This window comes from Corvus brachyrhynchos, unplaced genomic scaffold (assembly GCF_000691975.1).
Source record: "Corvus brachyrhynchos isolate BGI_N302 unplaced genomic scaffold, ASM69197v1 scaffold5, whole genome shotgun sequence".
In the NCBI taxonomy this organism is placed as follows: Eukaryota; Metazoa; Chordata; class Aves; order Passeriformes; family Corvidae; genus Corvus; species Corvus brachyrhynchos.
In genome coordinates, this window is record NW_008238321.1 from 11031030 (window position 1) to 11043343 (window position 12314).

At 43.3% G+C, this 12314-nt stretch overlaps 1 protein-coding gene across 1 annotated transcript in view; it reads right to left on the bottom strand.

The window, feature by feature from the left end:
• Positions 1 to 888: 888 nt before the first annotated feature.
• The window catches only part of BRI3 (brain protein I3), a gene marked incomplete at its 5' end in the record, with an annotated part of 15202 nt that continues 3776 nt past the window's right edge, over positions 889 to 12314 (bottom strand). Inside the window, 2 exons of the mRNA XM_017734143.1 lie at positions 889 to 1277; positions 11404 to 11518. Of these exons, the coding sequence (XP_017589632.1) occupies positions 1145 to 1277; positions 11404 to 11518 (248 nt within the window). The remainder of the gene's footprint in view (positions 1278 to 11403; positions 11519 to 12314) is intronic.

Below are 12314 nucleotides of genomic sequence, written 5' to 3' on the forward strand. Positions count from 1 at the left end.
AGTGGAGCCAGCTTGTCCAAAGCCTTTTCCTACAGTAATAATGACCTCAGAAATGAGCCCAGCATGCTAGGAACTGACTCTGAATCACTGCCCAGCTCAGGGGGCATTTCCCACCTGCTGCAAAGTCTGTGTTGTGACTGCTGCCCGTGATAAATCCTTGCTCTAAATCCTTCTGTTTGACACATGCACGTGTTTCCTGCAGCATCCCCTGGCTCGTTCACTTAGTGGTGCCTACTTCTACTACTCTGAACAGTGAATTTGAGTCATGTGAAATGCCTTTCAGTTACTTAATATCAAAAAATAGTATATGAGCATGTGCTGGCTCCTCTCACCCTGCCCTTTCAAGTTCAAGGCTGAGGACAGTTTGCCAGAGCCCTGCATAAACATCCACCATCCCCACCTGAAACACCAGTTTTTCAGAGGGGTAACCTACACCCTTAGACCTGAGCCCATCTTCTAAGCACAGTAGGGGCAAGTCAGCCTTGCCTGTCTGAGCTTTCAGTAATTTAGTGTCAGAATTAAACAATCTAAGATGCAAAAGCCTTTACTCAGTGCCTCAACCTCTTCCTGCTGCAGGCAGAGGGTTCTGTGAACCAGCACCAGCCCCTGTATGAAGCAAAACCTTCAGTAATTAAAGCAGGGCTCTGATTGTGTGTTAATACTTGTGCCTTCAGTGGGGGAGAGGAGCTGCCAGATTAGGGGCAGCACACACAGCGCTTCCCCCAAACACCTGATGCCCTGAACATGTACAGCCTTAAAGCATGCTTTATCATCATCATAAGGATTCTGGCAAATACTTATCCTTCATTGTAGCTAGGAATACTACTCTGTTTCCAGACTATATGGGATCAGACATGTCAGTAACATACTTAATAATCCAGCCACAAGTTGAGGATTGCAAAAGGAAAAGCAGTTTTATTTAGTTTTCAACAGGTGCCACTAAACATGGAAAACAAGTCAGGTTTTCATGTTTTGCAATGCACATGCTCATAAAAGATTAAGTTTAAATTACATGCAAGAGACTAAAATCCTTCACACTTTACAAAACAGGTCTGAAGCAAATAAAATGATTGTACATGACATTTACATTAGAAAGAGTACGCTAACAGTTGTAGCTTCTGTAAGCACGTCCACGTTCAGCCCCTCAGCCAAAAGCTGCCCCACAGTTAGGGCATCTTCTCTGCCTCAGTGCAAGGCAGAACAGAATCCCAATTGGAAAGAATACAATGGCACACAAAACACCAAGACAGGTGAAGGTGTCCTCCAACACGCCAACCCTGCAAAAAGGGAGAACAGCAACAGTCAAGGACACTCAGCAAGTTTGCCCTCAAGTCACCACTCAGTGCTTTGGCAGTCACGAGAAACCACACCATTTTACAGAGAAAGATAAAGTACAAGGTTTGGGGTTTGTTCCTGGTTTGTACTTCTCCAAACTGATGTCCCTTTACCACTGTAGAAGAACTAATGATTGATGTCACCTGGCTCCAGCTGACTCCCAACTCCACGACCACCCAGAAATTTTGTTTCAGCACAGTCCTATGACAGCAGAAATTTACCTCCATTTCAGTCCCTGACTCCTTTCTGAACTGCTGTATCTGAGCATCCCCCAAAATGAAGGCAGACAGTCAAACAGAGAATTCATACTTCAGAAATTTGTGCAGTTACATTAAATAGTCAAGATTTGGAGTTTAGCAAAACACTCGGGACAAGAAGTATCCTCCTGGTACAGTGAAAGTCAATGCAAACAGAGCTGAGCAACCCTGAAGTGCAGGCTGTGAGCAGGGTGCCAAGGCCAACAAGCTGCTCACAGCCTGCAAGCAGGCAGGGACAAGCTCTTGGACGTGTAAGTGGAGCAAAGGAAGGAAGGTGCAGGCTCAAGAGACCATTTCCTTACAGCAACTGCCCGAAACACTGGAACTTGATTAAACTTGGGAACCATTCCCCTTCCCCTCAACCATCATCACAAGCCAAAGGCTTTTCCAAGTGTTCTTGATATTCTGCTGTTTATGGAAGTTCATGTTCCCCTTAAGCATTCCCTCATTTTAATGCACTTTATTTCTGTTTGCAGAGATAGAAGTTAACTCTGTATCTGGTATAAAATAAAGAAACTGTCAGGTTACCACTGATCCCAGCAGCAGCTTTATCATTTCATGTCCTCACTCAAAAAACGCAACTAAAAAATGTAGACAAAGCTTGTATCACTACACAGATTCAAGTCTCAGCACACAAGTGTCCCACAGCTCAGACTTGTGCAGCCTTTGCTGGACATTGTGGCTGCTCCCACAAAGTCAGCATAACATTACCCCTGTTCCCTGCGAGTCAGGCAGTCCCCGAGCTCCAGCTCTCAGGGCAGGCACTTTGGCCACAACAGTGCAAGATTACTCTTGAACAAGAGAGAGATGAGCTCTGCAGAAGTGTTCTGCTTCAAGACACACTCCTCAGGACTTCAGATCTGACCCTTTTTCCCAGAGCTGGACCGCACTTGGTAGAGTGAGTTTCAGTAGTGTAGGTACTACTGTCCTCTCCCCATGGCTCCAAAGCACTTCAGGAGAGCCTCCTGTTCTCTCCCCATGGCTCCAAAGCAGTTCAGGAGAGCCTCCTCAAGTGTGGAAAGAGTTTCACCTATCTCTCCAGAACCTTCCAACTCCTATTCCCACACCCCTATCACCAAATTACAAATCCAGGCATCAACACTGACCTAAAATAAAACTCTTTCTGTGATGCAGGTTACCAGAGCTCTCTTCTGTATGTCTGGTTTGACAGTATATCTGTCTGGCTGACACTGCAAGCATTTCTTGTGACAATGACGATGAACAGAATTCTGTGTGTCACCAACCAGCCTTTGCACCTCTGCTGGCCTGATGAGCAGTGGGCCCATAAGGAGAAAAAGGTGTCCTATAGTCCCTGCCTGGCACACACCATGTCTCTACCTCTGCAGCAGTGTCCCCAGCAGCCACAGAGGAGCCCAGGCCGCTCACCCTTGGCTCAGGGGGTGTGTGAGTCACTCTGAAAACACAGGCGCTGCTTTTGCACAGCTTGGTTAATATTTCTTCTTTCTTAGGCTGCGCCTGGTGTGCTGCTACAAAGAACTTTAACCCAGAATTCCCCTGCTTCCCTGCCCCTCTCACCACAGAGCATTCCCCAAAGTGAAATACCAATGGTTAAACCAGTCAGAGGGGACAGGACTGCTGGGGAAAGAAATATGAAGGAGTTACTGAAAAAATCACTAACAGAACAGCAGTCACCATCACTACAAGAAAAAAGCAAACATCATAGAGGCATGTCATGAGCAAACTTTTCCCACATAATATGGATGATTAATGGCTTCATCCAAACCACTGTATGCAGCTCTGGTCCTCATTTAAAAAAAAAAAAAAAAAAGAAAAAAGTATGGATTACTAAGAGTCAGAAGGAAAGAAAAACATGAAAAAAAGTATCGTTCCCATCAACTTACCCTTGCTACCCAACTCTCAACTCCTAATCCCAAAGCAGTTGTTATACAATTAGCTTGTGTCAGGAACATCAAGATCTGCTTGCTAGGTCAAGCTCAGAGCACACTAACCCAAGCAGAGATGCCTTCATTAGGCTGCCCTGTAAAGCAGAGCTGAAGAGCCTCACATTAACCCTTCCCGAGACTTCCCACTGGCTGCCATGCCTGAGCACATCACTGTCTATGATGGGGGGTTATGGAGCATGGCTTAAGGCTCACAGGAAAGCTTCACCAGAATTCCTTTGCTGTGCAACCTCTTTTAAAAGGGCCTATCTGAACAGTAAAACTAAAATTACATTGCAAGTGACCCTCAAAATTAGACTCCAATTAAAGAATGAAGTCAGCAGACAAGGCTCTCATTTGGCAGGGAGAAGATGTGCTACTGGAAGTGCCATCTCCTGGGAACACTCTGCTACTAGGGCTGGAATGCAGAGAAATTCAGGACCATTGGGACCAGACCAGTAACAGATACCAGGGCAAAAAGGACACTGCAGTGTGTCAGCCAGAACTGTCAGGTGGGGATGAAGCAGCTGAATTTGGTAATTTGCACTTGGGAAATGCGTGAAATGCTGAGCAGCCTCAGACCAAACAGAAAGCAGCAGCACAAGCTCAGTCAGTGAGGCCTCTCCTTTTCCCCAGTAGTACAGTGTATGTACAGAGAGGCTCAGACACAGTCTAGCAGTTTCTCAGTAAGTCAAGATTTAGTTTTCACACTACAGATCCACCCAAGACATGCAAAGCCCCTTTCCCAGGCATTCCATGACATCACAAATAACACTAGTTTGAAAAATGCACACCAAGTACAGTACCCAGCATGTAACAGCTGCTGTATTTCCTTTCTGCTCTGCTGTTACACTAATGCCTTCTTTTCCTTTCACACACACTGAGCCTCCTGCAGGCATCCAACTCCTGCTTCATTACTGTTCCGAAATCTTCTCCTGGTCTCTTAATAATTCCACATTCCCTTCCTGCCCTGAAACCTACATTTGTGACGAGTAAGCCAGTGTGCCTAGTCAAGAGTATAAGCACTATTGATGTGACCTTAAAGAACAAACACACTGATCAAACATTAAAGGGATCAATTGGGGTACTTCTGGTCAGCCCCGAGGAGCTGCAGACCCCACAGCCCAACCCATTCCAATCAACCCTCTTAAGCAGCTTGCAGGGCCCAAGTCTCTTGGTCAGCACATGTCCTTGACACTCTAAATAGAATTTCTTTTAAACTCCCTTCACCCTAAACAGAGTTATTCAGAAGTGTTTTGTGGTAGTGCAAAATGCCAAGTTAAACTAAAAATAAAAATTAAAAAATTGCCATCCATATTCAACTCCAGATCCAGGCAAAAGGCCCAGGGAGCACTGCTGGATCAGCACTGGAGAAGAACAGGGATAGCCCAAGCCAGCAGCAGAGCAAGGCAGCTCCAAGGGACACTCACCAGAGCTGTGCCTGCATGACCTCCACACCATACCTGTTGTTTCAGAGCTCCTGGGGTGTCTAAGTGTGATTACAGCATTAGCCACACAAACACTTCTTGGCTTCTGTTGATTTATGTCACCACCTAATTTTAGATGAACACTTACCCAACCACTGCTTAGCCAGTTACTAAATTTAAAAAGAGAAAAAAAAAATACTTTTCATAAGGGAGACTATGAATATTTTTTGCTTGTATATCTTACCTGAGCTGTGGAGTAATGAGAGACTCCATATTCAAACTGTAGATTCACTAATGTAACCAAACATAAATTTTCTTCTACAGCATAAACCACATAAAAGCTGATTATAACTGCACCACTCCCACTCTAAAAATAAAGTGGAAAGGTTTATTTATACTGCAAGCAGCATCTTGCATTTAAGCTATAACTGCAGCTGCCAACTCCATATAGTAAGGTCAATTATTCCCACTGACAAGTATTTAAAACCAAATTATTTTTCAGACAACCCCCTTTTTCAAAGTAACTCTTAAAACATTAAGATCTTAAGTCAAATACCCACGATCAGAAGGCCAATAATGAGATTGGTGAACACAGCATTGGTCCGATTTAACATGTGCATTTTTAGACTTACACTACATCACAGTGTTTGAATGTGGCCTTATCAGCATTTTTTAGACCTTATAAATACACTCGAAGGGTCACCCCAGGTAATCAGAGATAGGCTGGTTGTACCATAAGCTCTTCAAGACACGAAAAGAAACTGCACTTGAGAAAATTGTTATCCAGTACACAGATCACTGACCAACCACATGGAATTTTCATATCATATCCCATCTTCTGCCCTGGAGGTCAGTTGAGTTTCAAAGTTTAGATTTGAATGGAAACATCATACCAGGGACCAACATGGACTTTGGCAGCTATGCCCTAAATCTTTAATTTTGAACATACAAACAAAACCAGCCAGAGATTCTTTATAGTCTCCTGGCTAATGCAACAGCAGCAGCTGTGTTAAGAATGTTTAAACCTCACCTGCAAGCTGCAGAAGAAAAAGGATTGAGAATTATATACAGAGCTACTGAGTAAGCACTGAATGTTTACAGTTTTAATTTCTACGAAGAGAGGGATCAGCTCCTCCAGCCTCAGCCTGATGGCAATTTTGAATAGTTGTTGATCCATATTCACAAGAAGCCTAAATCTCTATGTAGCCACTGGCTTGCCTTCCTCAGCATAAGATGTACATATATGTAAATGCAATTATCCTTAAAAGTCACTTTCAACTAAGAGGCATGACAGTATTTACAGATTTATCTGGGTTTCCTCATGCTTTAGGCCTCATTTCCTAAACAGAGGGCTGGCTGTAGAAGCAGAGGGATTCTGGCAATGGGAGCAGCCTGTATCTAGCTGTTGTCTTTCTTGAAATGCCTCCAAACCACCAGCCTTCCCTGCTGCAGGAGCACTACTGCTTTAATTCCAGTTCTAATTAGGAGACGAGCCTCAAGGCTTCACACCAACAGCCCAGCCTGGCAAACGAGGCTAAGCACACCAGTTCAAGCTCTCTGTGGGGTGGACATCCAGCAGGGTGAACCAGACTGAGCCCTGGTGGGGTTTTCCCTCCCTTGTCTGCACACACAGCCAAATCAGCACCGCCGTGGTGACCAACAAAGAAGGGCAGTTCCCTCTTCTCTCCCAGAACAACTCATTGCTACAGTGAAATCCTAATTATCACAATACAGACAAGTATTCTTCAAGACAAATGGTGGCTCTAATAAAAAAATTGCTATAATTCAGGGCCAGTGACAGACAAGGCATTAGAGACCAGATCATCATTTTTATAGAGTCTCATTAGGGAATTCATTCCTCTGTGCCTTATTTTTCTAAGAAATGAGACTTTATGAGATGAAGTCAATGATTATTGACCACAAATCAGGTCAGACCAGTGGAACAAAACTCCTCAGAAGCAGCAAGAGCTGTGCTGTTCTCATTTGGGACCCTGTTAAAGGCTTATCCCTCCTCTCTGTGGGGCTCAGCAAGCAACTTCCTGCTCAGCAGCTGCTGTTAGGCTGGGAAAAGTCCCAGCTCTCCCAGTCAGGAATTCCAAACAGCACTCACGGCATCTGCCCCAGTCTGCTGGATCAAGGCTTTCTTCTTCCCTGTCCTCCTCACAGCACTCCCAAAAAGGTATTGCAAAGTTTGCTTCACTCACAAGGTTCAAAAGGCTCTCCAGCCTGCTGCTGGAAACCCAAAATGCTCAGGTTTGCTCACACTATCAGACATGCTCTCTAAACAGGTGTCTTGCTGGTGCCTTTTATTTAATTCCTTGTATATTTAACCACTGAATGTAATTAAATTATATTAAGAATATTTACATGAAGTTTAAACGTAGCTGTGAATAACTACAGAAAACCTGTATCCCGAGCAGCCTTTTATCAAAGCCCACACAGCATTCGTGACTGAAAGAATGGAATTAAGAGCAGAAGACTGAAATTTGGAAGGACCTGATCACCTAAGTGCAATTTTTCTAGAGTCTATTTCCTCAGTAGACATGCACATAATTGAAGAAAACAAAATTTTAACCAAAACCTCAGAACTTACAACTAAAGTCAAAAACACCCCCAATAAACAAAAAACCCCACCATAATACACCAAAACCACACCTGTGGCAGGAAGAATGCTGTGAGAGATCTCAGAATAAATACAGCTTTAATCAAACTTGTCTCATCTTCCAGTTCTGGAAGAAGCTTCAGTGTTGGCATTATTTGAGACCCACTACAATGCCTATCCAGCAGTTGTGCTGTAGTTACCAGAAGTAAAAGCTGCAGCAGTGTGAGGTCCTTTCCCTCACTCTTTCTCCCAACTGAATACTGTTGAATAGGAAAATAAAAACCCAACAGGGCCCATCACAAGCTCTCTCTCAGATTTTGAAGGAACTGGCTTTTACAATCATCAGATCAAGAGAATGTTTTTATAGTCTTTAAAAGAAACTTTCTTCTGTTAAATAACAGGAAAGCAAACATTCCTGAGCAGTTAGTTATCCCCAACAACAAAAGACAGAGAAAAAGAAAATGAAAGTGACCACAAGTAAAGCAGCCAGGCTGCATTCTCCAAGCTAAAAAGATAATTCCACAGCAGGATATCTGAAGTCAGTGCCTGTAATGACTCAATGTGTACTTGGGAACATAAAACAGTTTAAAAGCAGGACTTGGCCAAACCTTAAATGTCAACTAGAAGCCATAAAGCTGACGAGATTGTGCAACTCAGTTTAATTCTCTGTACGTCAGGGCTGGGAGAAGAACAGACACCAAGACAACAGGACTACAACCACCCAGGACATTCTCAGAGTGCAGGGAAGGATGGAACACACATTAAAACTGAAGTCTGTAACTAGAAAGCACCACTGAGCAGTGATGAATGAGCACAATGTAAGGAACAGCTCTAAGCAAGAGGCACAGCTTGAGAGACAGGAGAGTCATCCCTCAGAGAGCAGCAGGGCTTCAGAGGGAGAAGGGCAGGATTGATACAGCTTGAGAGACAGGAGAGTTATCCCTCAGAGGGCAGCAGGGCTTCAGAGGGAGAAGGGCAGGATTGCAATTACCAGTCACCAGGGGCATACTACCAACTTCAGAGAGGCTACTTCTGGAGATACTTTGTATTTTTTATGACTAAATACCATTAAAAAAGCCTAAAGATCAACTGTACTCGAGCCAGCTTATTAACCCCAAGATCACGCATGACTGCAATAAAACAGACACCAATTCAAATAACAGACCAATACTGTGTACTGCTGCTCAACACCATATATTTTAAGTTGGAAATGGTTTTGATTTCAATCAGCAACATGAATACATGCCATAGTGCAAAAGACTACTTTGTATTTCTGATAGCAGAAATCCTCTCGATGGCCTTTAGGTCACTCCATCAGTTACGTCACTCCACAGCCACACAAAAGGCTTTTCCTGGTGATCCAAAGCAGATGGACTTCTCTAACAATGATGCACACCATCAAATCAGGACAGTAACAGGACAACTGACCTGGTAGTTTAAAAACAAAGTCTTTTTATGTACCATTAATAGTTTTTAATATTTTTCAATGCCCCTTCAACAACTTTTCTGTTCAGAGTGTAGCTGCACATTGCATTCCTCATAAAATGTTTCCAGGACATGGAAGTAAACTAGAACTGTGTTTAAGGTCTTGAGAAGTCAAAGATGATTGGGTTCTTTCTCTAACAGAAGCAGCCAGTGTAACCTTCTAGAATATGAACCTGATCTTTCAGGCTCCCATGAATATTTCCAATATTATGCTTTTCACCCAGCCTCCCTGTCCTTTCTCCTGAAATAACAAACTATCAATTCCATGATTACTCAAAAAAACAGCAATCTGAAATTTTTCTCTCCTACCTTGACACTTGACTCCTGTTCTAAAGACAATTAGGAACAAACAGTGATAGGGCAAATGAGACTGACACACCATTACTAGATACAGTTACTCAGCCTTGGGATCCCCTGATCCAGGCGCTGAGGAGAGTCCTACACTTCAAGCAGTGCAGTAATCAAGATGTCACAGTTCTCCTCACAGTTTTTATTTTTCAAAGCCTAAAACAGAAACTGAGGATCCAAGATTAAACTAGGATTTTGTGGAGAGTACTTTGCTTTAGGAAAGAGTCCACAATGGGTGCTTCCAGCTGGGGCATATCTGATGACTTAAGAAAACGATTCAAGTGAGGTCACTTAAAACCAACTAACAACAGACTGCTCATTTTCAAAAATTTGGCTGAAGTTAAATATTACATGTGCAAATGATTGTTTCAAAAGTCTTTCCTAGACCATCCCAGAAGCCTCAAGTCTGCCTGAGTTCAAGAAGTTTTGGACAATGCTCTCAGGCACATGGTGGGATTCTTGGAGTGTCCTGTACAGGGCCAGGAGTTGGACTAGATGATCCTGATGGGTCCCTTCTAACTCAGCATATTCTATGAACTTCCAGAAAAAGAAAAAATAATAGCAACAAGAGCCTATCAATTTTAAGCTATTGCCAAGAGCACTTCCCCAGTGAAATGCTTTGAGCTGTCCTGGGGTCAGGGCCAGAAGGCCTGTCTGTATAAGCACCCTGCCTGCCTCTCTCCAAGCCATGCACAACATCTGCCCTGTCTTCTGGCTGAGCTACAGCATCAGCATCTTGATGTAATCACGCAGGTGGCAGGATCTAACACATCCTCTGAACAGCTCAGCGCTTGCTTTCCCCCACAGTTTAAAAACACACATTTTTGGATCAATAGCTCTAGTTGGTACAGGTTTCTCAGCCTTAACTAGTGGCATTTCAACAGGCACCTGATGTTACATAACACCAGAGGATACTTCTTATTTGAATCCACCTTTGAAGGCAGGTACTGACTCTCAAACACCAACTCTAAGAAAACCAAAAGACACCTGGGGTCCAGCCTCTGCCATATGACACCCTCTGTCCCATTCATCACACTGCAAACTGCATTGCTTCAGCTGCTCAGGCAAGTCTGCCTCCTACACGTTCTGAAAGGGAAGCAAGGGCTCAGACCTGCAGAGTATCAAGTGCCTCCCTGCAAGGTACCCCAAGGGTAACTCCTGTACACTTTAACAGAGGGGAATGAGCCTGCATTTGAGTCAGGGCTGGCCAGGCACAGCAGAGCCTGAACTGCACCAGCAGCAATCCCTCTGCCCTCAGCCACACCCCATATCCTGGGAAGAGAAGAACTGAGAAGCGAAAGGGACAACAGCTGACTTAGAGCACTAGTGAGGAAACTGAGTGCCTTCTTCCTTTTTTATGGCTGTGATCTCCAAGGGGGAAGTTCTTCTCTTGCTGCAACTCCAAGTAACAGCTGACCACTTTTTCTGCAGCAGACTGACATTTTTAGTCTGGTCTATCAATCTCTGTTCTTCTGCAGTTAAAGGACTTTTAGAGATTTTTTTAAAGCCTTAAGCCACTGATGTTTTCAGCCAATACTGACAATCACCCTGCCTGGTTTTGCACAGTTTGGATTAGGAATGGGAACGTACACCACAACAGCAGAAGTTCTTCCACATAGCTGCCAGAAAACCAGAAGTGACTATGGTCAAAAATTACAGTTTCCCAACAAAATCATGCTACTCACCATCACCAGGCATAAACACATGAGAAAGGACTTCCTGTCATGCTCTCCCCCAAGAACTGACCCGCCACATCTGTTACTGAAGTGCCTTTTCATTAAAAGTATTACTTACAGATCTGCCTCCATCTTAAAGAACAGATTCACCTTTGAAGTGTCTTGTATTATTTATAGCAGGTGTCACAAACCCATCAGGACAAGCTCACACTACACAAACCAAAGCATTCCACTCCTAGATCTCAGTGCCTTTTCAGTTAATTGTAATACACACACAAGCAGAAACTATAGGAAACCAAGGAACCATATGGACACCTCTATCTCAAAAAACAAAACCCAAGACTGCGTTAAATTCCTTGAGAGCCATTTTACCTGCAGGCAGGACAGCCACCAACTACTACTACAGAAGTGGTGGTGGCAGGCTGCTGAATAATGGTGTACGTGCTCGAATAGCCTGGCTGTGAAGTCGGTGGAGGAACAGCATACCCTAAAATAAGAAAAAAAACTTCAATCACCACACGTAAGGTACAAAGAACAATGGTAATTTACAAGAATGACAACAAAACATGGAAAACAATAAACAGGAATGTGGTGTTGATTAAGCACTTTAAGATCTATCAAAATCAGAGCTGGAACACCTGGCACATCTAATAGCAAAGCCACTTCATAAACACAAGTATCAATTTAACCATCCCAAAAGGACACTGAGCTAATAATTAACTTGGAGATTTTGTTTCAATGCTGTTGAGCACCAGGGAAAAACTGTTTAAACAATGACCATAGCTTTCATCTCCGGATGTTATGTATCAAGAACATCCCACTCTAGCAGACAAACGACTTGAAACAGAATAAATCTTCTTCTAGTTTCAAGCTTAAATTCCATATACTGAGTTTCTAACTGGAGAGCAAGGTAGGAGTGATAGGATGCAAGTAGAAAGAAACAGCATAGCACAGAAAAAAACACCAACTTTCAGAAAGTCCATGTTGTTAGCGATGAGTAATTTTAACAGCTGTAGATAGAAGACAGAAGCCTTTAACTCCTTTATTAACATTAAAAACGTTAAATTATATTTTTAAAAGCTTTTGAAAGGGATGGTTGGATGTATGCAGTGTAATCAAGGCACAGTTTGCCCAGGTATAATCCACTTTGACCTTATTTCCCAAGTTCTCAGATTTTCTTCAATCAAGTTATGCATCTGTGAAGTCTGGCAACCTCACTTTTCAAACCGAAAATAACCACTAATATCCGTATTGCAGGAAAGCAAGCTACAAGTTATCAGCAG